The 26,198-nt window shown below is 47.4% G+C and overlaps 2 protein-coding genes across 2 annotated transcripts in view; both read right to left on the bottom strand.

Moving 5' to 3' along the window:
• Positions 1 to 17,860, bottom strand: part of ANXA3 (annexin A3) — a 36,466-nt gene extending 18,606 nt beyond the window's left edge. The window contains exons 1-4 of the mRNA XM_081925287.1: positions 17,734 to 17,860; positions 13,031 to 13,068; positions 9,045 to 9,132; positions 3,402 to 3,496 (exon numbers count right to left, since the gene is read on the bottom strand). Of these exons, the coding sequence (XP_081781413.1) occupies positions 3,402 to 3,496; positions 9,045 to 9,132; positions 13,031 to 13,045 (198 nt within the window). The 5' untranslated portion in view covers positions 13,046 to 13,068; positions 17,734 to 17,860. The remainder of the gene's footprint in view (positions 1 to 3,401; positions 3,497 to 9,044; positions 9,133 to 13,030; positions 13,069 to 17,733) is intronic.
• Positions 17,861 to 20,978: 3,118 nt separating this feature from the next.
• The window catches only part of FRAS1 (Fraser extracellular matrix complex subunit 1), a 341,121-nt gene continuing 335,901 nt past the window's right edge, over positions 20,979 to 26,198 (bottom strand). Inside the window, exon 73 of the mRNA XM_081924721.1 lies at positions 20,979 to 24,442. Within this exon, the coding sequence (XP_081780847.1) occupies positions 23,846 to 24,442 (597 nt within the window). The 3' untranslated portion in view covers positions 20,979 to 23,845. The remainder of the gene's footprint in view (positions 24,443 to 26,198) is intronic.

Here is a 26,198-nt window from a genome sequence, read left to right as displayed (position 1 = left end):
CAAAAGATCCTTGCAGCTGGAAAACTAGGAGAAGGTTGTCTACATGGAAGAAAGGAGAGAGAGAGAGAGAGAGAGAGAGAGAGAGAGAGAGAGAGAGAGAGAGAGAGAGAATCCATCATGTGTCGCCTACAGCCTGAAGTGGTCCAGCCATGCAAATTGATAATTAGATCTCTGCCTCATCCCAGACTAAAGAGACCTGACCTCCTTGTCAGGAGCTCAGCCTACACTCGAGTAGGACCTTGGCAGAGACACATGCCCGATTGGCACACGACACAGGCACACTTAGGGATCCACAGAGTCTTCACAGTTTGTGTAACAGACCTCAGCAACTCAGCATTTTGGCTAATCTACTTTATTTAAATATGAACACACACGGAGCACTGCAACACGGCTCCCTCTCTCTAGCATCAGACAGCAAAGGGAAAAAGACAAAGGACAATAGTCCCACTTCACGGAACACAGTAACACAACCATCCTGTCTTCGTCACTTCCCACCTTGTGGAGTCAAAACATACACCGTCATGTGACAGACAACAATCCCATGACAGCAATCATAGAGCAGGAATTCTAACACGCCTAACCTCCCAGGGATCCTCACTAATCTACCCTGACTGCTGATAGCATATGGCAGGCTTCCTCAACCTCTGCCCTCCAGATGTTTTTGGCCTACAACTCCCATGATCCCTAGCTAGCAGGACCAGTGGTCAGGGATGACGGGAACTGTAGTCTCAAAACATCTGAAGGGCCGAGGCTGAGGAAGCCTGGCATATGGCTTCATAGTCCCTCACCCATGTGTTCTGCATACATACTAGGCACAACACTTCAGCCCTACTTTCAACTGCCCCCTATTGCCACCTCCTTCACCACCTTGTTTCTGCCCACTTCTGAAGGAGTTCAGGATGCTATAAACAGGCTGGATCTCAAGGTAGCTTTGCAAGAACAACCAACGTTAGTCTGAGATGACACCATCTGCAGCACGCTTCATGGCTGAGTGGGGCGTCTTGAAGCCCAGTCTCCTGCTTCTTATGTTTGATAAGAACATAAGAAGAGGTGTGCTGGATCAGGCCAGGCTATCTAGCCCAGCATCCTGCCTTACAGTGGCCAACCAGATGCCTATACCAGATGCCTGAAAGCAGGATTCCTGTATAATGGCCTTCTCCCCTCCTGTGGTTCTCAGAATCATTACTGCATCCAACTTCTTGGCTGGACGCCATTGGTTTCCCTCTCCTCCTTGAATTCATCCAATCCCCCTTTTTAAGCCATCCAAGTGGGTGGCCATAACTGTCTCTTGTGGCAGTGAGTTCCACAGTTTCCTGGGAACGTTTATATAATTTAGCAGAGTTTAAACGATCCCCTGTTTAAGTTTATGCAGCGACAAGCGGGTTGCTAACTCATTTGAGTCCTAACAATAATTATACCTTCCTCGTTGATAATCCCTTTCTGTCTCTCTTAAAGAAAACACACATGAATCTGCATCATATTAATATAAAATTCTTTACTATCGGATTCATTCAGGTTTACAGAGTTGTTCCTGAAGGCAGGCTTAGATTACATAACAGATAGACTATATACCGTATTTTTCGCTCTATAGGACGCACTTTTTCCCCTTCAAAAATGAAGGGGAAATGTGTGTGCGTCCTATGGAGCGAAGACACCATAGCCCCGTGACCCTCTCCCGGTTGGAGAGGTGACGCGCGGCTCAGGCAGGAGCCTCCATAGCCGCGCGTCACCTCTCCAGCCCGGAGAGGGTCGCGAGGGGCTGTTTTAGCGCCGCACGCGCTCTCCCGGCTGGAGAGGCGACGCGCGGCTCTGGCAGGAGCCTCCATAGCCGCGCGTCACCTCTCCAGCCGGGAGAGCGCGCGCGGAGCTAAAGCAGTCCCCCGCAACCCTCTCCCGGCTGGAGAGGCGACGCGCGGCTATGGCAGGAGCCTCCATAACCGCGCGTCACCTCTCCAGCCCGGAGAGCGCGCGCGGAGCTAAAGCAGCCCCTCGCGACCCTCTCCCGGCTGGAGAGGTGACGCGCGGCTATGGCAGGAGCCTCAATAGCCGTGTGTCACCTCTCCAGCCGGGAGAGCGCGGACGGGGATAAAGAAGCCATAGCCCCGCGATCCTCTCCCAGCTGGAGAAGTGACGCGTGACTATGGAAGCAGCCTCTCCGCTGCGCCTTTCCGCTGCTCCCAGACCTGCTCTTTGGGGCTGGTGGTGGGCTTCCCCCCACCAACCCCAAAGAGCAGATCGAAAGGAACCTGAAGCCTGGAGAGCGAGAGGGGTCGGTGCGCACTGACCCCTCTAGCTCTCCAGGCTTCCAAGGTAGCCGCCTGAACGCACCTTAAATGGCACCTTGTTTTAGAGCGGGAAAACAAGAGGGGGAAAATTCTCCCACTCTCTGCGCAGTGCTTCCTGCCGCTTTGCTGAAGGGGCACTGGTCAGAGAGCGGAAGAATTTTTTTCCCTTGTTCTCCCCCCTCTAAAACAAGGTGCGTCCTATTGTCCGGTGCGTCCTATGGTGCGAAAAATACGGTACTAGATCAGGGGGTCAGCAAACTTTTTCAGCAGGGGGCTGGTCCACTGTCCCTCAGACCATGTGGTGGGCCGGACTATATTTTGAAAAAAAAAAATAATGAACACATTCCTATGCCCCACAAATAACCCAGGGATGCATTTTAAATAAAAGGACACATTCTACTCATGTAAAAACACGCTGATTCCTGGACCGTCCATGGGCCAGATTGAGAAGGCGATTGAGCCGGATCTGGCCCCCGGCCCTTAGTTTGCCTACCCATGTACTAGACAGTAGTGAGTCATGAGAAGACTGCATCTGAGCAGTTACCAGTTAACACTCCTTGCAGCAACTGACCAACTGACACTGTCTGTCCTGCAGTGGCGTAGCGTGGGTTGTCAGCACCCGGGGCAAGGCAAGTAATTTGCACCCCCTAACCCGTGGATTTGCGCCCCCTAACCCTAACCCCCAGATGTTGTGCCCGGTGCGGCCGGCCCCCCCTGCACGCCCCACGCTACGCCACTGCTGTCCTGAATCTTCCAACATTCAGCTTGCACACAAGCTGTAGTGTTATGGGAAAGCATGATAAACTTTCCCCTATCGGCTTTCTTCTATAATTCTATACAAAACCTACAAAATCAGGACTTGAGGACTTCTTGGATCATTCTTTTTCTTGTTTCTTCCCTTTGACCTTACCACCTTGGGTGACCCTGCCGGGAGTAAGAGATTCCCGACGGCTTCGCTCACAAGGGTCATAGGAACGTGCAAGCCCACTCACCACCACAAGGTGGTGATCCAGCAAGTGAGCAGTCGCATTTAATGGTGTCATCACAAGAGAACACCCCCCCCCCTTATTCCTGATGGGAGTCTTTTGCAGCCTAGAGATCATCTCCGAACCATACCTTTCCCGCAGCTGCCCTGTACTCCTTCGCAATCAGCTGCCGCTGAGCATTCGATCTTCCCGTGAGGATATCGATCAGGGTTTTTTCATCAGTGCCTAAAATGGAAACAGAACCTTTTTTTAAAAAAAAAAAAGCTAAAAAGTGGTTCAACTCCCAGGCTAAAAAAATCAGAAAAATCACATTCAAATGATGGGTTTAAACCCACAGCAATCTGCTACTCCGTACAACATACTTTATTGATTCGTTATTACATTTTTAGCCTACCCTAAATGAGGTTGCATTTTAATGTTTTAATGTTGTATTTTAATCTTGCTTTTTAAAGCTGTATTTCAATCGTTTATATTTGGTGTTAGCAGCCCTGAGCGGGGAGGGCGGGGTATAATTAAAAATTATTATTGTTGTTGTTTAGTCGTTTAGTCGTGTCTCTTCGTGACTCCATGGACCAGAGCATGCCAGGCACTTCTGTCTTCCACTGCCTCCCGCAGTTTGGTCAAACTCATGTTAGTAGCTTCGAGAACACTGTCCAACCATCTCATCCTCTGTCGCCCCTTCCCCTTGTACCTTCCATCTTTCCCAACATCAGGGTCTTTTCCAGGGAGTCTTCTCATCTCATGAGGTGGCCAAAATATTGGAGCCTCAGCTTCCGGATCTGTCCTTCCAGTGAGCACTCAGGGCTGATTTCCTTCAGAATGGAGAGGTTTGACCTTCTTGCAGTCCATGGGACTCTCAAGAGTCTCCTCCAGCACCATAATTCAAAAGCATCAATTCTTCGGCCATCAGCCTTCTTTATGGTCCAGCTCTCACTTCCATACATCACTACTGGGAAAACCATAGCTTTAACTATACAGACCTTTGTTGGCAAGGGGATGTCTCTACTTTTTAAGATGCTGTCTAGGTTTGATAATGATGATGATGATGATGATGATAATAATAATAATAATAATAATAATAATAATAATAATAATAACCTTTTCTCCATGGAGCTCAAAGTAGCACACATACTGTAGCTCTCCTTCCTCTTTCATTTTAGCCTCACATTTAGGCCAAGAGACTATACCTGGCTCAGGGTCACCCAGCGAGCTTCAGGGCTGAGTGAGGATCTGGTCTCCCAGGTCCTAGTCCAACACTCCAACCACTCAAAGTAGCACACATACTGTAGCTCTCCTTCCTCTTTCATTTTAGCCTCACATTTAGGCCAAGAAACTATACCTGGCTCAGGGTCACCCAGCGAGCTTCAGGGCTGAGTGAGGATCTGGTCTCCCAGGTCCTAGTCCAACACTCTAACCACTACACCTCGCTTCCCTGTTTGTGCCAGGAGTGTTGCAGAAATTGGCCTACTGCACACAGGTGGAGTTTGCCTTCTTTCTTCCACCCATTTGCTCTGGCCCCGCTCAGAAGCCATGTGGCCCTCGAAGGTTTGCCCAGGAGGGAATGTGGCTCTTGGGCTCACAAAGGCTCCGCGTTCCTGCTTTATGCCCAACAAAAAGGAAAACCCTGGTCCTAATCTTGTGCACTACTCAGGACTGGCTGCTGCTAGGCTGGGTGTCAGGAGCAGGTCAGCAAAAACCTAAAAAGTGCCAGTGAAGTTAACTCTTTATCCAAAGGAACAAAACAGCTGGAGTGAGGCTTGAGGGAGATTTATAGAAATGGGGTGGCAGGATGAGAAGGAGCTGGAAGGCCAGAGCAGGGACCCTCAGGAAGAAGAAGAGCTTCTGGATCCTTTAACTCCTGTCAGGGAGCATTGTGAACAGACTGAGAAATGTTTGAAAGCTCAGGAATGTTTAGAGGAGTGCAATGCTCAAATGTTATTTAAGTCCCATACGGAGGAGAAGTGTACAGAGAACTCTTTGACTTCTTGCATGCTAGAGACCATTGTGTGGCTCATAAACTCTTCAGCAAATTGAAATAAATGTTAATATAAGCCTGTGTCCTCCTCATGCATAGCCGCTGAAAACCTGAGTCTGTTCAGTTTGAGTAAACCTGCAGCTCTGCACCCGTGATATGAAAGTGAATGCAACTAGCTCTCTGGGAATTCTGAGAGAATTTAAGAGTTGCCAGCAGGATACATCTATGTTATGTAGGAGATTTGTGGCTGCTTGACGAAGTGTTTCTGTAGACTTCAGATATTAAAGATATTTCCTGTCAAATGTGAAGGGAGGAAAGAAACAAAACAGCTCAGGAGGCCAGCCTACTGAGCACGGCAACTCTTCCCAGTAGGTCTTGCCGCAATGAGTCAGTTGTGAGGACTGAAGGTTCCCACTGTCCCACAGTTGCCTAAGTCTCCTCCTCCCTCAGGACCTTCTGGAGCGATCTGAGACTCTGTTGCTTTGTCCGCCTTTGCTCCGCTCTCTTCATCCCTCTTCTGGTTCTTGGAAACCAGTGGGAACGAGAGCTGGTCGTAGCAGGAGGGGGAGACACCCATGCCACTTCACCAGCCAGACTCGTCTCTGCCTCTTGGCTCCCCTCCTCTCCAGCCTCCACTTCTACCTCTGAGTCTAGACTGCTCTCTGCCACAGCCTCTTCCTGCTCACTAAGCCCTGTTACCTCTCCAGCTTCCGACATCTCCTCCTCCCAGTCTTCTACCTCTTCCCCCATCTGACCACTCATCATCCCCTGGCTCTGAGGCATCTTCTCTTGGGGGTTCCCCGGCTGTTTCCTCCCACCATCCCTCTGCATCCAGCCATGACAGCTGCCACAAGCCCCTCAATGGCACAATATGGCAACCCCTGCAGAAATGTGCATTGGAAGAGCACCCACCAGTCCTTTTGTGATACTCTATAGGCTGGACGACTTTAAAAGATAAATCAACGAATTCACAGAGGAGAGTTCCGTCGATAGCTATTAGCTATCAGAAGCAGATCACAAAATAATGAATTTGGGTTTTCTGGAAGGGATAAGACCAGGACATGAGATTTAATTAATTTATGACTAATTATTGGCTGCAGAAATGCCAACTGGAGGGAGGGGGGAACTGAAGCTATCACTGAGTGGGAAATTAAGTGCGGAGCTTTAATTAAACGTGTCGTGTTAACTTATTGGATCAATGGCACAGAAGGGAAAAAGGGGGAAACCGTGGGAAAATGAATTGTTTAGATAACTTTGTTCTCATTCTTGTACAAGCAACTCTGATTCGGCTAGAATGAATGGAATTAAATTCAAGAACTGCAGATCATCATTTCTGTGGACCACAGGAGAGTTTTAATTGCTAAGCTGGCATGGAATAATTAGCTGTTCGTTTGCAACTGAGTCAAACTCACTGAAATCAATAGCCTCAAGTTTCATGTTCACAGATTTCGATGTGGGCCTGCTCTGAATCTGACTAACACTGGGAAGGGCCATAGTTCAGTGGTAGAGCATTTGATCTGCATGTACAAAGTCCTGGGTTCAATCTCCAGGTAGGGCTGGTGGACCACCTTGTCTAAAATCCCGAAGAGCTGCTGCTGTCCAGTGTAAGCAACACTGAATCTGATGCCCCAATGGTCAGACTCAGTATAAGGCAACTTTCTTTGACTCACAGCTGTCCATGGAGGCACAGGTCAATTCTGTGTCCAGGGCAGCTGTCTAGTTATCTCCTGCTTGGACTACTGCAATGCGCTCTACATGGGGCTACCTTTGAAGGTGACCCAGAAACTACAACTAATCCAGAATGCGGCAGCTAGACTGGTGACTGGAAGCGGCCGCCGAGACCACATAACACCAGTCCTGAAAGACCTACATTAGCTCCCAGTATGTTTCCAAGCACAATTCAAAGTGTTGGTGCTGACCTTTAAAGCCCTAAACAGCCTTGGCCCTGTATACCTGAAGGAATGTCTCCACCCCCATCGTTCAGCCTGGACACTGGGGTCCAGCTTCGAGGGCCTTCTGGCGGTTCCCTCACTGCGAGATGTGAGGATACAAGGAACCAGGCAGAGGGCCTTCTCAGTAGTGGTACCTGGCCTGTGGAACGCCCTCCCATCAAGGAAATAAACAACTACCTGACTTTTAGAAAACATCTAAAGGCAGCCCTGTTTAGGGAAGTTTTTAATGTTTGATGTTTTATCGTATTTTAAATATTTTGTTGGAAGCAGCCCAGAGTGGCTGGGGAAAACCAGCCATGTGGGTGGGGAATGAACAAACAAACAAACAAACAAACAAATAACGGAAGTTTGCGATAATTTGCGTTTTAGTGTCATTTTGTTTCACAGGCTATGCAAAAAATTGTCAGCTGTTATGACTAATGTTTGCGTACCTGATGCGTATGTGTGTGTGTGTTTTAAAAATTAATAGTGCTGAAAGGGTTCTTGAAAGGTCATATAGCAAAAGTGAGGGGCAGGTGGGGCTCGTCAACTTGGGAAGGTATCCCATGTAGGAGAAGGAAAACTCTGACACTAAATCTCTGCTGCCTTGTGGGATATCTTTGAGAGAACAAAAATGTGAAAGAGTAAACCTACAGAAATCCATAAGACGGTTGGATGGCACCTTGCCAGTGTGGTGTAGTAGTTAAGAGCGGTGGACTCGTAATCTGGTGAACCGAGTTCACATCTCCGCTCCTCCACATGCAGCTGCTGGGTGACCTTGGGCCAGTCACACTTCTTTGAAGTCTCTCAGCCCCACTCACCTCACAGAGTGTTTGTTGTGGGGGAGGAAGGGAAAGGAGAATGTTGGCCGCTTTGAGACTCCTTCGGGTAGTAATTAAGCAGGATATCAAATCCAACCTCTTCCTTCTGGAAACTCCTGCAGTCAAGCTGGTGCCAAATATTTTGCTCCTTCCATCAAGAGGGGGTGGGTCTTGTTGTCTGGGCAGCCCAGGCCCTCCATCCACACTGCCTAAGCTTGCACCCCAGAGAGGTCGCTTTGCTGCTGCTTATGCAATGGGTTGACTTCACGACCCTGGAGGAACACTACATTTTCTCTTGAGACAGTGGGAGGCCAATGTCTGTTAACAGATTTCCCAACAGATACAGAAAGTTTTTACTCCTGCTCAGGGGTGCAATTTGCATCAGGCTCTCCACATGAGCGGGTGGTGCTGTGGTCTAAACTGAGCCCAGAGCTTGCTGATCAGAAGGTCGGTGGTTCGAATCCCCGCGACAGGATGAGTTCCCGTTGCTCAGTCCCAGTTCCTGCCAACCTAGCAGTTCGAAAGCACGTCAAAGTGCAAGTAGATAAATAGGTACCACTCTGGTGGTAAGGTAAACGGCGTTTCTGTGTGCTGCTCTGGTTTCACCAGAAGCAGCTTAGTCATGCTGGCCACACGACCCGGAAGCTGTACGCCGGCTCCGTCGACCTGTAAAGCAAGATGAGCGCCGCAACCCCAGAGTCGGCCATGACGGGACTTAACAGTCAGGGGTCCCTTTACCTTTACCTGCTTCACATGAGCTACATGGATGGACTCTACTGGAGACAGAAGGGTCAACTAGGGAAGCCCTCAGGCTGATCCTAAAGTTAATCTGGGATTATCAGTGGTTGCTTTTCACAGTATCCTGCGGGTGACTGCAGGCATCAAAACCACAAGAGCTGGTGCAACGCTAAGAAAACATGAAGCAGGCTGAGCCAGATGCAGAAGGTGGTGTTTATACAGAAATCCTAGGGTGAGGCAACATATGACCAGGTCTTCTTCCTGCCTGCCTGAAACAGAGAAGGACGCAGAGGACCGAGACCACTTACCTATTCCCCGAATTGCTTTCCGAATTGCTTCAGCATCTCTCGATGCATTAAAGCCAGGAGCATCCCGAATCGTTCCCCTAGTGCCAACCTAAAATAGGAAGAGCAAGGAGAAAGGAAGTGTCCATCATCATCATCATCATCATTATTATTATACCAAAAATGGAAAACCAGCGAGGTCCCAACTAAAGAAGAATGGCAACTTAAACTGATGGAATATGCGCAGCTTGTGGATCTAACATATTGAATAAGAGAACAAGAAGAACATACATTTAAAGAAGATTGGAAAATGTTTATCGAATATATGGGGGGAAATTGTGTACACTTGAAAACGTTGGCAGCATTAAGATAAATTCAACAGTGTAAATAAGTTTTGATGTATATAATAAAGGAGAACCATGGGGCAGGGTCCAGGATGCTCAGATTACTGCCACCAGACCTCCCCTTTCATGATGTAACCGTGATGTATGAGTGATGTAGTTTGGGGTGGGGTGTAAAATGGGGATTAGCAGCTAATAAAAGTTTGGGGGCTCTTTTGTTTGGGGCTTCCATCTTGTTACACCTTGTGGCAGGTGGGAGTCCTGTCACGACAGTCTTCAATAAAGACCAAGCCTACTGGCTGCTGTTTTGCTCTGGTATTCCTGGCTGGTGTCCTTGTTTTTTTGTCCAAGGGAGCCCTCAGATTTCTCCGTTAACATTATCAAGACATTAGCTACTCTAAACAGAGCTATAAAAGTACAAGTTAGTATACAAGTTAAGACATTAAACAATAAAATTTATAAGCTAAAATTATCACATGGCCACTGATATATTAAAAAATAAGCTTAATTAATACAATGTGCAATTATATTCGGAGTTTGGTGATAAAGATAAAATATAGCTTGATGTCGATAGGGTCAAATAAATTCATCTCCTTTACAGGTGGTGGCTACCTTGGCTATATAATTTGCTCTAATTTTCCTAGCGGCAGTTGCAAAAAGTGCTACCCGCCAGGTCACATACTTATCTGTGTCTGCGAGGAGATATAAATTCATGTCAGAGGGGTTCTGGCCAGGGGACCTTGTCATTATAGGTGCTAAAAATCCTTCTCTTGCTTCATTATATAAGGGGCAGCGCAAGATAAGGTCCTCTACTTCAGGACATCCTCTAATGCAGACACGTTTGTTTGTTGGTATGCCTCTGTGTCTCCCATCTCTATAAGCAGAGTTTATTGTATTTAACCGTCACTCTCTAAAAGCTTTCCGAAGCTGCTCAAAAGTCAATTCATTAAAATAAGATGTATGTTCATAAGCCTCTCTAAGTTTAAAATAGACAGTATTTTCCGCTGTATAAGACGCACCAGACCACAAGACGCACCTAGTTTTTGGAGGAGGAAAACAAGAAAAAAAATATTCTGAATCTCAGAAGCCAGAACAGCAAGAGGGATCGCTGAGCAGTGAAAGCAGCAATCCCTCTTGCTGTTCTGGCTTCTGGGATAGCTGCGCAGCCTGCATTCGCTCCATAAGACGCACACACATTTCCCCTTACTTTTTAGGAGGGAAAAAGTGAGTCTTATAGAGCAAAAAATACGGTAATGGGGCAGCAAACAAATCAATTTCCTGGCCTTTTGCTTATAAGATCTGATCTAACCAGAGGAGGCCTGAGGAAAATCACTTGGGTGTGGATAAGGGAAAACACACACACACACACCAGGAGCTTATGAGCTCAGCCATTCAGGAATGTTGACTTAGTTCATCCACTGGAAATGAAGAAATAAAAGCGAAGCAGTTTTCCTGATGCCAAAATCCTGCCTGCGTGGGGCTCTGAACATGCTCAAATTCAGCCACAGTCCAGAACAATGAAAGGCACATGCAGCTCGCATATTCCTGAGATTGCTGGTGCAGCAGTGCACGCTGTGTGTGCTAGGCTGAGAGGAAGAGCTGGAAATGTGCAAAGGGAAAGCCAATCCTTCACATCGTGGAGACAAAGTGCGGTTGAAGCCAGGTAGACAGTGAGTCAGGGAAGTCTTGCATGTGGGCATTACTATGCTTTGTACTCAAGCTTTGTACACATTTGCTGGCTCCAGGATGTTTGCTGAAGTGGAGACATGAGCTGCTGTCTCCATCTTCTGTTTCCTTCCTGTTTCTGTAACAGACTAAACTGCCTGTGGCTCTTCAGTTCCCACACAGCAGCCTTATCCTACTTGGCACCTGCTAGCAGGGGCTGATGGGAGTTGTAGTCCAAAGCTGAGGGAGCACACCTGGTTGAGGGTCCCTGCTGTGGTAACCTTGACAGAACCACAGCCTCATTTTATCTAAATTGCGTGGATGTCGTAACTACATCCCAAATGTATTTGGAAATCCTTCCAGAAAAACTGGCCAGGCCAGTATTGCAGGTCACATTCCAGCCCTATCACCTCAGAAGGGCCCACATTGCTGCCACCAGCTCAAGACCCCCATACTGGGCTTACAACCCTCTGTTTTAATTTTCCACAGTGCCCCAGAGTGCTGCCACGTTGGGCATTCTGGAACATTCTGGGAAATTAAAATGGCGGCTCATTGCTGGAGGAGACTCTTGAGAGTCCCATGGACTGCAAGAAGATCAAACCTATCCATTCTGAAGGAAATCAGCCCTGAATGCTCACTGGAAGGACAGATCCTGAAGCTGAGGCGCCAATACTTTGGCCACCTCATGAGAAGACTCCCTGGAAAAGACCCTGATGCTGGGAAAGATGGAGGGCACAAGGAGAAGGGGATGACAGAGGATGAGATGGTTGGACAGTGTTGTCGAAGCTACCAGCATGAGTTTGACCAAGGGAGGCAGTGGAAGACAGGAGTGCCTGGCGTGCTCTGGTCCATGGGGTCACGAAGAGTCAGACACGACTAAACAACAACAACAAAATGGCGGCTCATAGTCATGGGATGTTGCTCTCGGGTAAAGACACCAAGAGAGAGCACATCAATGTTACCAGAGAGTGACTCTCCTCAAACCTAGAGGCAGTTCCTGAACCTGATTTTTCTGTTACCCTGGGAGCCACTTCTCGAATTTCTTCCATGGTGATATTTTGCCCAGAGAGACAACTCGGATGTGGGAAACATTTGCTACAAAGCCAAGGCTCTCACTAGCATTGAGGAACAAGGCCCATCTTTCATAGCTTATTCTCTTCTCCCTAAAAGAAAAGTGACAGCTTTGGAGCTACAAGATTAAATGTGGAGTTTCCCGCCCCCCACCTCTGGGATGAGGAGTGACTCATTTGCAAGTTAACGTAGGACTCCTGCTAAGGAAAGTGGAATAAATTTCCGGAAAAATGAATGAATGAGAGAGTAAATGAATGAATAGTAGTGCAATCATCACATTAGAGAAACCTTAACAGTTTAACCACATGAGTCTGAATCCATCTATCAGTTAATTACCCTTGACTGAGAGGTTTGTTACAAATTCGACAAAGAAAGGAAGTGGAGCAAAAATTTTCATTATCAGCAAGATGATATTCTGAGGAGGTTGGGGGAATACAGACCTACTGCTCAATGATAAAACACATGCTTTTTATGCAGGAGGTATTAACTGAGTCATGTTCATTAATTTCAATGGGTGTAACTCTGAGTGAAAGTTTGTTGAATACCACACCTGTCTGAAAATACATCCTGTCTGAAAATACACCCTGTGTGAACATTACTGAGATAGAAAGACTATTGGATCTGACTTTGGTGCAAGGCTGCTCCCAATGTTTCAGAATTTGCTTTTAGATGATGCCCTTCTCAGAAGAGGCTGGCTGGCTGGCTGGGATACTACCAGACCTTAAGCAAAGCTGTGATCTCCATACTAAACAAATAATTTCATTATCCGGCAATAGTTTTTCAAAATGGCACATGAGCAAAACAGCCAGAAGTGTGTCATGCAAAGGACTCAGACTTTCTCTGTTTTTTCTCTCTAAAGTTCAGTCTCCAAGCAAACAGAGATGGTCCCAAATGCACAAGAGTAAGGTATGCGGACGACATGATTTTACTCACCCAAACAGAAGCCATTATGATCTTCTCTCAGAACGACTCTGGAAGAATAACCAGATGTTAACAGAATGCAACACTGGGCATGTTATTATAAAATACACTAACACAAGAAAAGAAAAGAAAAGATGTATGTTCTTGTAAAGACTCATCTTTTCCACTGGGCTTTCTCTAACTCTTATGATCAGACCTGGATTAATGTGTATGAAACTCCTGAATCTGTTTTATTTGCTTTCACCTGTTTTTATACAGTTGGGTATTTTTAGGGTCTATTTTTAATTTAATGAACATTGTTTTTATATTGCACATAGTGCACACTACTTAAGAGATTTTTGAAATATTAAAGGGCTTTAAAATGCTATAAAATAAAATAAAATACAATTAGCATTACGTTCTTTCCAATACATTCCTGCGGCAATTCTCGTGATGTTGCTGCTGAGGGTATCCAAACCCCGTTCTGCACCTTTTAAGATTCACAATAACTCTACATCTACAAATCTATAGTGAGGCCTGCACACACACTGTGACACTGGCAACAAAAACCAGCTCCCTCCGACTGTTGCAGTCAGTTAGCTATGTCTTCCTGCACTCCGTTCCACTGCAACTGTTTTAGGCACCATTTTGCTTGAATGAAGCAAACCATTGTTTGTTTCCAAACCATAGTATCAGGTCCTGATTTGAGAAGAGAACCACAGCTTGTACAAGCCGCAGTTTGCTACATTTGGATACCACATCAACAACCCTCCCAACTGCTGTTTCAAGTTTGCAAAGTCTCCATTCCCATTCATTCCACCCCCCCCCCCAAATGAAAACAGGCTTCTGAATAACTCACCATTCTGGCCTGAGTCACAGGCCACAGGGAATGAATAGCAGAGGGAATACACTGTATAGTATATCTAACATCCTCCCACCCATGGTTTATTTTATTTTTTTAGCCAGAGAACTTTGGAAACTGTCCAAGCTCAAATACGCAACACAGGAAAAGGCGTATTGACTCAGATCCTTAAACAGGGATGTCCGTTTGCCACAAGCACACAGGGCTTAAAGCTTAAAGTTAGCTCAGTGTTTTGCTTGGGAGAAATTTGCCCCACCCAACCTGAAGTTATGGAAACAAGGGTTGCAGAGGAGTAAAAAGAGTTAGAGAACCTTTGTCTGCTTCTCAAAATCAGGCTTAGTGAAGAAAGGACACACCAGGGGCAAATAAGGAAAAGCCATCTCTTCAAATGTGGGTCTTCCCCAGTATCATATAAAGCACAGGTGGGGTTCTGGTTTAGATAACAAATTGGGTATGCACACAAGGCATGCACCTCTCCAAGCAGGGCTCACTTCAGCACCTGATAAAATATGTTGCTTTGAGGCAAACTCTAGGCAGTTCCAGATTACTGTTATTTTTAAAAAGTGATTCTGTCACATGCCAACAAATGAAGGTTGCACACAATCAAAGGCACTGCTGATCAACAAATCTGCTTTTAAAAAAAATTGAAAAGGAAAGTAGCAGCAATTTACTAGAAAATATGGAATAGCCGGTATGGGACGCGGGTGGCGCTGTGGGTAAAAGCCTCAGCACCTAGGGCTTGCTGATCGAAAGGTCGGCGGTTCGAATCCCCGCGGCGGGGTGCGCTCCCGTTACTCGGTCCCAGCGCCTGCCAACCTAGCAGTTCGAAAGCACCCTCGGGTGCAAGTAGATAAATAGGGACCGCTTTCTAGCGGGAAGGTAAACGGCGTTTCCGTGTGCAGCTCTGGCTCGCCAGATGCAACTTTGTCATGCTGGCCACGTGACACGGAAGTGTCTCCGGACAGCGCTGGCCCCTGGCCTCTTGAGTGAGATGGGCGCACAACCCCAGAGTCTGACAAGACTGGCCCGTACGGGCAGGGGTACCTTTACCTTTACCTTTATGGAATAGCCATTGCTTCATACAGTGCTGTCTAACCTTCCCACAAACAGATCAGAATTAAAGGTGTCCAACCAGCCCAGACAAGGGACGTGGGTGGCGCTTTGGGTTAAACCACAGAGTCTAGGACTTGCCGATCAGAAGGTCGGTGGTTCAAATCCCCACAACGGGGTGAGCTCCCGTTGCTCGGTCCCTGCTCCTGCCAACCTAGCAGTTTGAAAGCACGTCAGAGTGCAAGTAGATAAAATAGGTACCGGTCCAGCGGGAAGGTAAATGGCGTTTCCGTGCGCTGCTCTGGTTCGCCAGAAGCGGCTTAGTCATGCTGGCCACATGACCCGAAAGCTGTACGCCGGCTCCCTCGGCCAATAAACCGAGATGAGCGCCGCAACCCCAGAGTCGGCCACTACTGGACCTAATGGTCAGGGGTCCCTTTACCTTTACCTTTAACCAGTGCAGACACCTTGTGCAAATGACTCAGGAAGAGTGAAAATCAAGAGAATCACAGAATTGTAAAGCTGGAGGGGACCCTAAGTATCATCTAGTCCAACCCCCTGCAATGCAGGAATATGCAACTGTCCCATATGGGGATTGAACCTGCAACCTTGGCACCATGCTCTAACCGATTAAGCCCAGCCACTGCTTAGCATACAGGTAATCTGGAAGCAACCTGTGGAGGTAAGCAGGGCAATGAGGCTTCATCAGCCCTTATCAATTCACTTCTTTTCTTCCTGCACTGAAGTATAGCCTGTGTAGATGACTCAAGCTGGCTTCAGACTGTCATGGGGTTATTAAGAGTTTATCAGCCGCCACTATCTCTCAGGGCTCATACAGATTGTTGGTTTTTCAAGAGACCAAGGTGTAATGCGCAAATGCTCAAGTCCTGCACAGTCATATAGCAGGTTTCCCAGAGAGTTTCCCAGGTGTTGATCAACACAGCCTCTAGACAAACTTTGAGCATATTAGCAGGGAAAGTTGGGATTACTCCGCCCATACAGAATTCCATCTGTTCCAACACACACTCTCCAAAAGCAGCTAGCTGAAAGAAGGCGTGGTTAATACCGCCACCATCACACTTCTAACCACGGCATCATATTATATACCAAGATATCCTGCCAAGGTTTCATTAACGTAGGGTTGCCATATTTTAAAAGTGAAAATCGGGACACAAACATTGTAAAGCCTTTTTTGGCAAAGTTGTTGAGATTTTTTTCCTTCTGCAAAATCTCGAAAAAAGTAGTTTTGAGCTATTTTAAAGGAAATTCGCCAAAATATGCACTTCCAACATACATTGCCATATGTCCAGATTTCCCCAGACATTTCAGTGATTTCCACCCAGACACTGTTTTCAACACCCAAATCCCGGCTATGTCTAGGAAATTCTGGACGTGTGGAAGCTCCAATTAATGTCTATTATGGATAACAGCCACAGATAGACTGATGCTCCATGAACTTCTCTAATCCTTAAACCAAATCAAGTGTCCAGATTTTTTTACATGGTATAGTCCTCTCAGGACCACCCTGTTCCAAACTGCAGGTGTGTGTACAGTCATACCTTGGGTTGAAGTAGCTTTGGGTTAAGCATTTTCGGGTTGCGCTTGTGCATGTGCAGATGCTCAAAATGACGTCACACGCATGTGCAGAAGCAGCGAATCGCAACCTGCACATGCACAGACGCACGGGCGTGGGTTGTGTTCGCTTCAAGATGTGAACGGGGCTCCGGAATGGATCCCGTTCGCATCCAGAGGTACCACTGTATTATATATTATGAAGCTCTACCACATTCCCTGCACACAGAAAGCTTCTCCCTCAAATGCTTGCTTTCCATGAACAGAGAGGCCTTGGATCTGAGCCAGATCACAAGAATGCAGTTCCACTCAGCTTTACCTTGGAACTGTTACCGTCACAACGGGAGTGCTGCTAACATGTGAAAGAGCTTCATTCACCCATAATTCCATCCCTATGAGTCATCATGCCCTTTCCCTGCACATTAGCAACACACAATAGGAAATATATCCTGCACCCAGTGGCGTAGCGTGGGGGGTGCAGGGAGGGCCGGCCGCACCGGGCGCAACTTCTGGGGGTTAGGGTTAGGGGGCGCAAATCCATGGGTTAGGGGGCGCAAATTACTTATTTTGCCCCGGGTGCTGACAACCCACGCTATGCCACTGCCTGCACCTCAGAGAGTTTCAAGAAAGCTCTAACAAAAATGGGCGTGGGGAGGGAGAGGAATCCCAGACCCATATTGGGCAATATCTATATTAGGACTGAGGCTGTTGTATCAAACCAGGCCAGAGATGGAAACCCATCGGACGTCCTAAGCCAGGCTTGTCGGAATGGGGCTGGGAGTTTCTCCCGCTGCGCCCCCGAAGATTCCCCAGGCAACAGGAGTGTGAACTTGGCCCCGCGACCGTGGATGCCTGGAGTCGTGAGTGCCATGGCCCTGGCACGGAATTTTGTGGGTGCTCAGCTTGGGCATCCAGGGCACCCGGGGAACTGACACCTATGTTCCGCATCGAACGTTGCCTGGCATAGGCGCCGGGGCCCTGGATGCCCAAGCACCCACCACATTCAGGAGCGGGCACTCCTGATGGGGCAAAACTGCTGCCCCAAGCGAGCAGCGCGCACCGTTTCCAATAATCCCAGGAAGAAGCCGCGACGGCGCGCCAAGAAGGCGCGGCTGGGGCGCCTCGGGCTACGGCACCGGCCGAAGCGCGGGAGGTGCGGCACGAAGGCGCGCCCCGCCCGCCTCAATGGGGTCCCCCCGGAGCCTGAAAGGTGGGGTAGAAAGTCAGGCGTCCCTTGCTCTCGATGACTTACCCGCCAGCACCAGCCAGACGCGCCCCAGGAGCCGCGAGTTTGCAAAGGGGGAAAAGCGCCCCGGGAGTTTAGCCGCTGCCGAGGGAAAGTTGCGCTCCGCCCTAGCTCAGCCCCACCTGCTGGTTTACGACGCCGGGGATGGAGGCAGGGCTCACGGCCGGCCCATCCCAGCTCGCTGTCGGGTTATTTCTCGTCACTCTTGGTCTCGCTGCAACCCCGGAAGAGCCGGGAGGCTCGAACTGCGGCGACGCTCCTGCGCTTTGCTAAGAGTTTTGAGGCAGGCAGGCATCCCACAGGGAAAGCGCTCCGCTTTAGCACGACGGCTCTCTGCCTTTCTCTGGGCTGCATGGCTGCTGTATTAGCATCCCATGTATTTGCTCAGTGCGCGGGCGCTTGGCCAAAAAGGAAAGGGGCGCCAAAGCCAAGGGGAATTAAAAAAATAAAGGGCGTGTTTACGCAGCTGCAGAGTTGTTTTTCCATTAAGTGAGGAAAGTGATAGGGGAACGCGCTGGAAAGCGTGGTATGGCAATTGCTTGGCACCACGTCGTCTAATCTCCCCCTAAAGAAATCTGAATGCTCCATAGTACCGCAAAGTTTGTGCAAACTTGTCGGGGGGGGGGGGTCAACAAATAGGTTGTCTGGAAGAGACCTGCGGACTGCAGGCTACTTTCCAGCCATGCAACATGCCAGAGGTGTCTTAACTCCTCACCACCCAGGCACACAAGAAGAATTATCACAGAAGATTGTTGCAGGCAGGAAAAGATGGCATGGAGCAGGGCTGAAGAGAGGGGAGGCCTGAGGAGAATCATAGAGTTGGAAGAGACCACAAGGGCCATCGAGTCCAACCCCCTGCCAAGCAGGAAACACCATCAGAGCACTTCTGACATATGGTTGTCAAGCCTCTGCTTAAAGACCTCCAAAGAAGGAGACTCCACCACACTCCTTGGCAGCAAATTCCACTGTCAAACAGCTCTTACTGTCAGGAAGTTCTTCCTAATGTTTAGGTGGAATCTTCTTTCTTGTAGTTTGGCTCTGGGCCAGACGTTTGGCTCTGGGGCCTGAAGTTCCCCACTCTGCTTTATGATACTGCAAAGGTACAACCCTCCTCTTTGTAGCCTTGGCGAACACACTGGGCTGCTTTTCTCCCCTGTCTTCCGTTGCCAGCTTACAATATAAAAACACAAGAATATGCTGACGATTGAAGACTGGAGATTGAAACCAACAGACTATGCAGAACTGGACAAATTAACTGGGAAAATAAGATATCTTAAGGACCAAAAATTCATCGAAGACTGGGGGAAATTTGTAGAATACCTGAAAAACACATGTGATGTTCAAACAACGTTAGTGGGATTTCAAGAAGCACTGTGAAAGCTGAGATGTATTGTTAAAAAGAAATAAGAGTAGTGGGAGAGAAGATTAATGACAATACTAAGAAAGGAATGCGTAACCAAGAGGCAGAGATGGATGATTGACAGAGAAGCTGAGGGAAGTCCAAAAAGAGAGAATTTGTTTGTCAAAGATTGGATAAAATTGTATATTTGTGTTGTAAATCAATAACAAATATTTTTTTAAAAACCACAAGAATATATAACATGGTAATGGTGTTGAACAAAATCTGGTCTTGTTCCCTTATGGTCTTGTACACAAGAGCCCCTATAGAGTCCTTTGTAGGTTCTCCGTCGGTAGGAGAAAATAACAGAGGCCAACCAGAGAATATTGAGAAGCAAAGCAGCTAGTAAGCCTGATCTTATATAGACATTTTGGAGATTCCCTGCGTGGTACACTCTGTGGCAGGTCGAGGGAAGGGCTCTGATACAGTCAAACACGGTCGATCACTGTAAAAGGTGTGAGGGGAGAACAAGGGTGATATAGACTCCCCCAGAAAAACTACCAGAAAAAGGCAATCAGATAAGGCATTATCAGACAGGAGATAAACAAAGCACTCAGATTTCTGTTGTAGATCACCTTTTCTATGATGTAGGTATGATGTATATGGGGGCGGTCTTGGGCTATACCTCTTCTGTGATGTATGTATGATGTTTCTGGGGGTGGTCTTGAGCTCCAGAGTAGGGAATTTCAAAACGTCTATATAAGGGGAGGCACACCTTTGTTCTGGGACCTCCTCTATCCTCCTGCGTGTGAGGGGAGCACCCTGTTGCAACAGATCAATAAAGATCAGGCTTACAAGCTGCATTGCTTTTGAATATTCTCTGGTTGGCCTCTTATTTTCTCCTACCGATGGAGAACCTACAAAGGACTCTATAAGGGCTCTTGTGTACAAGACCATAAGGGAACAAGACCAGATTTTGTTTTACAACAATGGACAAAAACAATACCCATCTCTCACCCCTGAGAAAGACCACAGATCGGCCTGTGAGAAAAGGAAGGTTTTTGCCTGGCACCTATGCTGGTGCCTGCATTGCTCTTTACATCTCTGAAATGTTGGTTGAAGGTGAACGTGATGAAATCTGCCTGGCCGATCTGGGTAGGTCTGTGCCACCAATTAAGATTGAAAGGCAAGTTCAGTTGAAAAGTAACCAAGTGTGGTTTTTATTAGCAAAACAAAAACCCAGCAACAATGCAGAGAAAAGGGTATCATGGAAATAAAAACCATTCGTCCCGTAACAAAATGACCAATGCTCCAGAATACATAAAAAGGCGAGTTTCAAGAAAATGGGTTGACAGCACCAAATGAGATTTACTCAGAGCAACTTAAAAGAACTTTCTCTTGGAATGGGGGAAGTATGCATATCGAAAGGGGGTAGGACTTGTATGCCTGCAGGCCTCAACACTTGAACATTTGGTGACAAACAGCAATATGCAATATCCATGTTCCAGCAGTTGTACAATTTAGGAGAACGTATGTGTGCTTATTATGGGACACAGGTGGCGCTGTGGGTTAAAGCCTCAGCGCCTAGGACTTGCTGATCGAAAGGTCGGCGGTTCGAATCCCTGCTGCGGGGTGCGCTCCCGCTGCTCGGTCCCAGCGCCTGCCAACCTAGCAGTTCGAAAGCACCTCCGGGTGCAAGTAGATAAATAGGGACCGCTTACCAGCGGGAAGGTAAACGCCGTTTCCGTGTGCAGCTCTGGCTCGCCAGATGCAGCTTTGTCACACTGGCCATGTGACCCGGAAGTGTCTCCGGACAGCGCTGGCCCCTGGCCTCTTGAGTGAGATGGGCGCACAACCCCAGAGTCTGTCAAGACTGGCCCGTACGGGCAGGGGTACCTTTACCTTTACCTATGTGTGCTTATTGCCTCTTGTTTCAACAACATTGCAATCATTATTCGTATAGCAACACCAATGTGCAAGATGCTCTGTACTACTACTGAGATGGATTTTCCATGGTTCCCCTACAGTTTTGCCAACGCCATGCATACACAATGTCGGCATTCCAGGACTAAGTAACTTGGCACGAGTTCTTGCCTGCCATGCCAGAGTAACTATCCTGCAGTATCATTTTTGTTACCGTTTTATACTATCTTTCCAAGGAGCCCAGAATGCCACTGGGGGGGGGAGTCATCCCATTTTAACCCTCACAACCACCCTGTGAGGTAGGATAGGCCTAAAGACTTGCCCTAGATCAACCAATCAGCTTGGCTTCTGAGCAGAGACTCATTGTGGTGTAGTGGTTAAGAGCGGTGGACTCGTAATCTGGTGAACTGGGTTTGCTTCCCTGCTCCTCCACATGCAGCTGCTGGGTGACCTTGGGCTAGTCACACTTCTTTGAAGTCTCTCAGCCTCACTCACCTCACAGAGTTTTTGTTGTGGGGGAGGAAGGGAAAGGAGAATGTTAGCCGCTTTGAGACTCCTTAGGGTAGTGATAAAGCGAGATATCAAATCCAAACTACCCCTCCTTCTCCTCCTCCTTTTCTTCTTCTTCAAACCCAGGGCTGCCTGTTCCAAGACCACTCTGGTGGCTCTCATGTTCTTCCCCAGATTCAGCAGGCTGCTGTGGGCCCAGAGGTTTCAATGTATGCAATGAACCCCGCCACCCACATTCACTTCGATGGAGGGCAGGGTTGGTTGGTCTCAATGAGTACAGCTCACAAAGGCAGGGGCTATGTGCATTCAGTGGCGTTGTGTATCAGGCTCTGAAGTGGGGCAACAGGCTAGACCTTGTACACAACATCCTGGTAGCGAAAGCTCCAGTCCCAATCTGTATGATGGTTTTATGTCAACACAAATGCCCTTTCTCCACCAAGGGCCAACCCACTCATGTGAATCGTCCAACAGAATGTTGACTTCACTGTTCGACAAGCCCTGGGAAAAGTCTTCAGTCCAGGGCACACAGGGGAACAATCTGAACACAGGTCAAAGCATTCACAAGACTTCTTCAAAGCATCATGGATGTTACTTAATTATGAATGGCAGAATGCTGAAACTGTGAATAAACGGGCCAGTGTGCGTCTGAGGGAAATCCAATACTGCCTGTTGGCATCATCAAAACATATACAAAGTGATTGCGTGAATCAAACGAAGTAAAGCAACGATTACAGGTCTTTTGACGCTTTCAAGTGTGCATCTACAGAAAATATATTGGCAATCTCAGCCAGGTGAAATATTCCGTCAGCTTCATAATTGTCCCAAAATCAGCCGCTATGATGAGACTGTCACAGCAGATTTGCAGCAGACCAAACAGTAATGAGATTAGGCACACTGCATACAATGCATTTATACCCAACATTTCTGAAATCAGAGTGGTTCTTCTTCAATATCCACAAATATTTGCTCATCTCCTATGGAGGTCACTGTATTTAGGTATGTGCAATCTGATCTTCTGTATGCTTACTCAGGAACAAGTTCCTTGTTGTCAATGGTATGTATATCCAAGTAGGTATGCTTAGGCACTAACAGCAGAACGTAATTGTTCTACAATCTATTCCAGGCACTGAAGTTCCAATGCATGTGTGAAGCTCCCTCATGAAATGATTTCCCCATTCATGTCAAGGGAGGGAGCCAACCCACAAACATATACTCCTTTCCGTTTGTACATTGGCTCACCCCACTGAAACAACTGAGAAAGCCTGCCCTGCTCTGCTTGGATTTCTGGGTGTCCAATGGAACACTCATGGAATTCTGGACTGGAGAATATTCAGAAATGTATGACAATTCAGACATTTGAGAAATTAACATTAAGTGTTTCTACGGAGGAAGTAACCACTTCTTCTACTTAAGTGGAGACCGGCTGAATATTACCCAGCACATTTTTGGCACTAAATAAACAATGGGAGATAGCCTGCTATTCTGAATACAACTTAGTTGGGCATCACCAAATATATATGGCAGTGGTAGTTCTAGTAATAGTGGTGATCAGATCTCACTTTTGCTCAAAGAGAATGCATTATACATTTGGCTTAACATGTTACCTGCACCATGACAGCAGGAAGGAAGGAAGGAAGGAAGGAAGGAAGGAAGGAAGGAGAGAGAGAGAAAGGATAATTAGCAACTAAAATGAACTTTAAAAGCTGAGACTTCTGTCATGTGCGACTGGCTCAAAGAGAAGCCCTTAAATCACTGCCTGCTTCCGCTAATGCTGCCACAGAATGCTTCACTTTCACTCAGGAGTTGGAGAACCGGTGTGTAGATATGGTTGAACCTGAGTTCCAATGTGACTGATGCAATAGTGGCTGTGAGAGGAAGCAGTGGACCACAACAATTACCTGTTGCTTCTTCCACCTCCAAAGAAGCCTCATTTGCATTCGGCACCCTTTTAGTGTTTAATCAACCCCATTGTGCAGTGGAAGATGCAGGAAACTGAGCACTGGAGGCTGGATGGGTGTGTGAATGGAATGCTGTCATCCAAGAGACTCAATTCAGCGCCTCAACGCAGGCCTGCTTCTCAGTGAGGTAGCTCCGTTGCGGAGTGGAAGCGTGCAAAGACGTGTCGCTTGTTCACCGCTCAAGCAAACAATGACCAAAAAGGTATCGCTCTTCCCTTTCTCTCCCCACCACCCACGAAGACCGTTACAAAAATATCAGGGATGGTTTCTTTTTTTAAAAAACCAACAAACCATAGTTTCCCCCCACCCCCACCCCGGCTCCAATTTCCTTTGTACAATTTATAAAAAAGATATTACAAAAAGGAAAAAGAAAAGTTGTGCACGGCTACTAGACTTCTGTTCCGTCGTGTAAATTGTTGTGGACTTTCACCGCCAAATTCACCTGCTTAACCTTTGCCCCTTGGGCCTTGTAGGCCCCATCACTTTCACAGAGTACGTTCAGGTTCTTCACGGTGCAATACTGTCTGTTGACGTTCTTCTCGACGCCCTCCATGTTCCTCTTGGCGGCCTCCACTTTGGTGTTGAGAGGATACTGCTCCACGGCGTCCCTCGCCACCTTTTTCTTTTTCCTGTGCTTCCGACACTTCCTGGTCACGAAGCAGAAGACCAGGAGAACCAACAGGAGGAGCATGATGGCCGCGAAGGCGCTGCCGATGGACGCCCCCGTCTGCGACAGGGAAGCGGCGGCCACTGCCTCTTGCTGCTCCAGGTTGAGAGACTTCATGTTCGTGCCATTCTTGACCTGGTCTCCTTCGTTGTCGTAGATCAAGGAGTCGTCTAGAATCAGGCCACCCTTAGGGCCTGCAAGGTCCCGACGGCTGCGTCGCAGCTGCTGCACCAGAGAACGTGGCACCCGGGGACCCGCGATGGTTTCAGGGCCGATGACGTAGATCACTTGGAGGTACCACTGATGCCCGGTTTCCACCTGTTTGAAAAGCACAAGGAGCACACAAAAATAAACTAAAAAAAAAGTCTTCACTAGATGCTTCAGTGAAAACCCTCACTGCTCAGCCCCCAAACCTAACTTTTCAGTTACTGGATAAAGGGAATTAATCATTATTTGTTTATTCCTTATGTTTTGATAGCACCACCTTGAAAGGCACTTCTAGTGAAAAAAGATACAAGAAGGAGCACTCAACTGCAAATGGAAAGGAGGGAGCAGTAGAATTCCAAAAACAGAACTATAATTCCAGACAATTGCCCTTCGTAAGCATATTACTAGACAGCATCTTAAAAAGCAGAGACATCACCTTGCCAACAAAGGTCTGTATAGTTAAAGTTATGGTTTTCCCAGTAGTGATGTATGGAAGTGAGAGCTGGACCATAAAGAAGGCTGATCACCAAAGAATTGATGCTTTTGAATTCTGGTGTTGGAGGAGACACTTGAGAGTCCCATGGACTGCAAGAAGATCAAACCTCTCCATTCTGAAGGAAATCAGCCCTGAGTGCTCACTGGAAGGACAGATCCTGAAGCTGAGGCTCCAATACTTTGGCCACCTCATGAAAGGGGAAGACTCCCTGGAAAAGACCCTGATGTTGGGAAAGATGGAGGGCACAAGCAGAAGCGGACGACAGAGAACGAGATGGTTGGACAGTGTTCTTGAAGCTACCAGCATGAGTTTGACCAAACTGCGGGAGGCAGTGGAAGACAGGAGTGCCTGGCGTGCTCTGGTCCAGGGGGTCATGAAGAGTCAGACACGACTAAACGACTAAACACAAAGCATATTACCCAGGAACATTTCCCCAAAGGCATCTATGAGAAGCGGTTGTCTGACAGTCATGCTCCCTTACATAAGCATATTCAAGAAACAGATGCCAAACTTTAGAAAAGTTCCCTTTCATTTTCAGATTAATTTTATATATATAAAATTTGGTTTCTCAAATTACAGTTTTATAATCACATATCCAACATACAACATAAAGATAAGATTCCATAGAATCTCCTGGACTTCCCTCCTCCCCTTTGTGGGTCCTGTTGTTAATCATTTCCTCCTGCATCTTTTATAATAATCCAAATCGTTTACCTCTCCATTATATCCAAAATTCACCATTAAACTACAAGTGTTATTCCAATCCAACCAATATTTTTAACTGTTTACAATGGTTTTTAAGGTAAATTATAAATTCCCCCCATTCTTTATTAAAATTTTGGTTTTCCTGATTTCAGATTCTTCCGGTCATGTTTGCCACTTCAGCATAATCCATCAACTTAATCTGCCATTCTTCTCTGGTCGGGACTTTATCTTCTTTCCATCTCTGGGCCCAGAGAAAAGGACAGATGCTGAAGCTGAGGCTCCAATACTTTGGCCACCTCATGAGAGGAGAAGACTCCCTGGAAAAGACCCTGGTGTTGGGAAAGATGAAGGGCACAAGAAGAAGGGGACGACAGAGGACGAGATGGTTGGACAGTGTTCTCGAAGCTACTAACATGATTTTGACTGCGGGACGCAGTGGAAGACAGGAGTGCCTGTTGTGCTCTGGTCCATGGGGTCACGAAGAGTCGGACATGACTAAATGACTAAACAGGAACAACAGGTATAAGCCCATTTAACAGAGGATTGACGCTACTCCCTTGGGCAGATGAACCACCTGCCCACAGTGCCATCTCGTCTCATCTAAGAAAGATGGCAGTGCCTATGAGCACACACCAGCCTTTTTCAACCTGCTGCCCTCTAGATCTT

The sequence above is a fragment of the Podarcis melisellensis genome (assembly GCF_964234715.1).
Source record: "Podarcis melisellensis genome assembly, chromosome: 9".
In the NCBI taxonomy this organism is placed as follows: domain Eukaryota; kingdom Metazoa; phylum Chordata; class Lepidosauria; order Squamata; family Lacertidae; genus Podarcis; species Podarcis melisellensis.
This window is presented reverse-complemented; position numbering and strand designations above follow the sequence as displayed.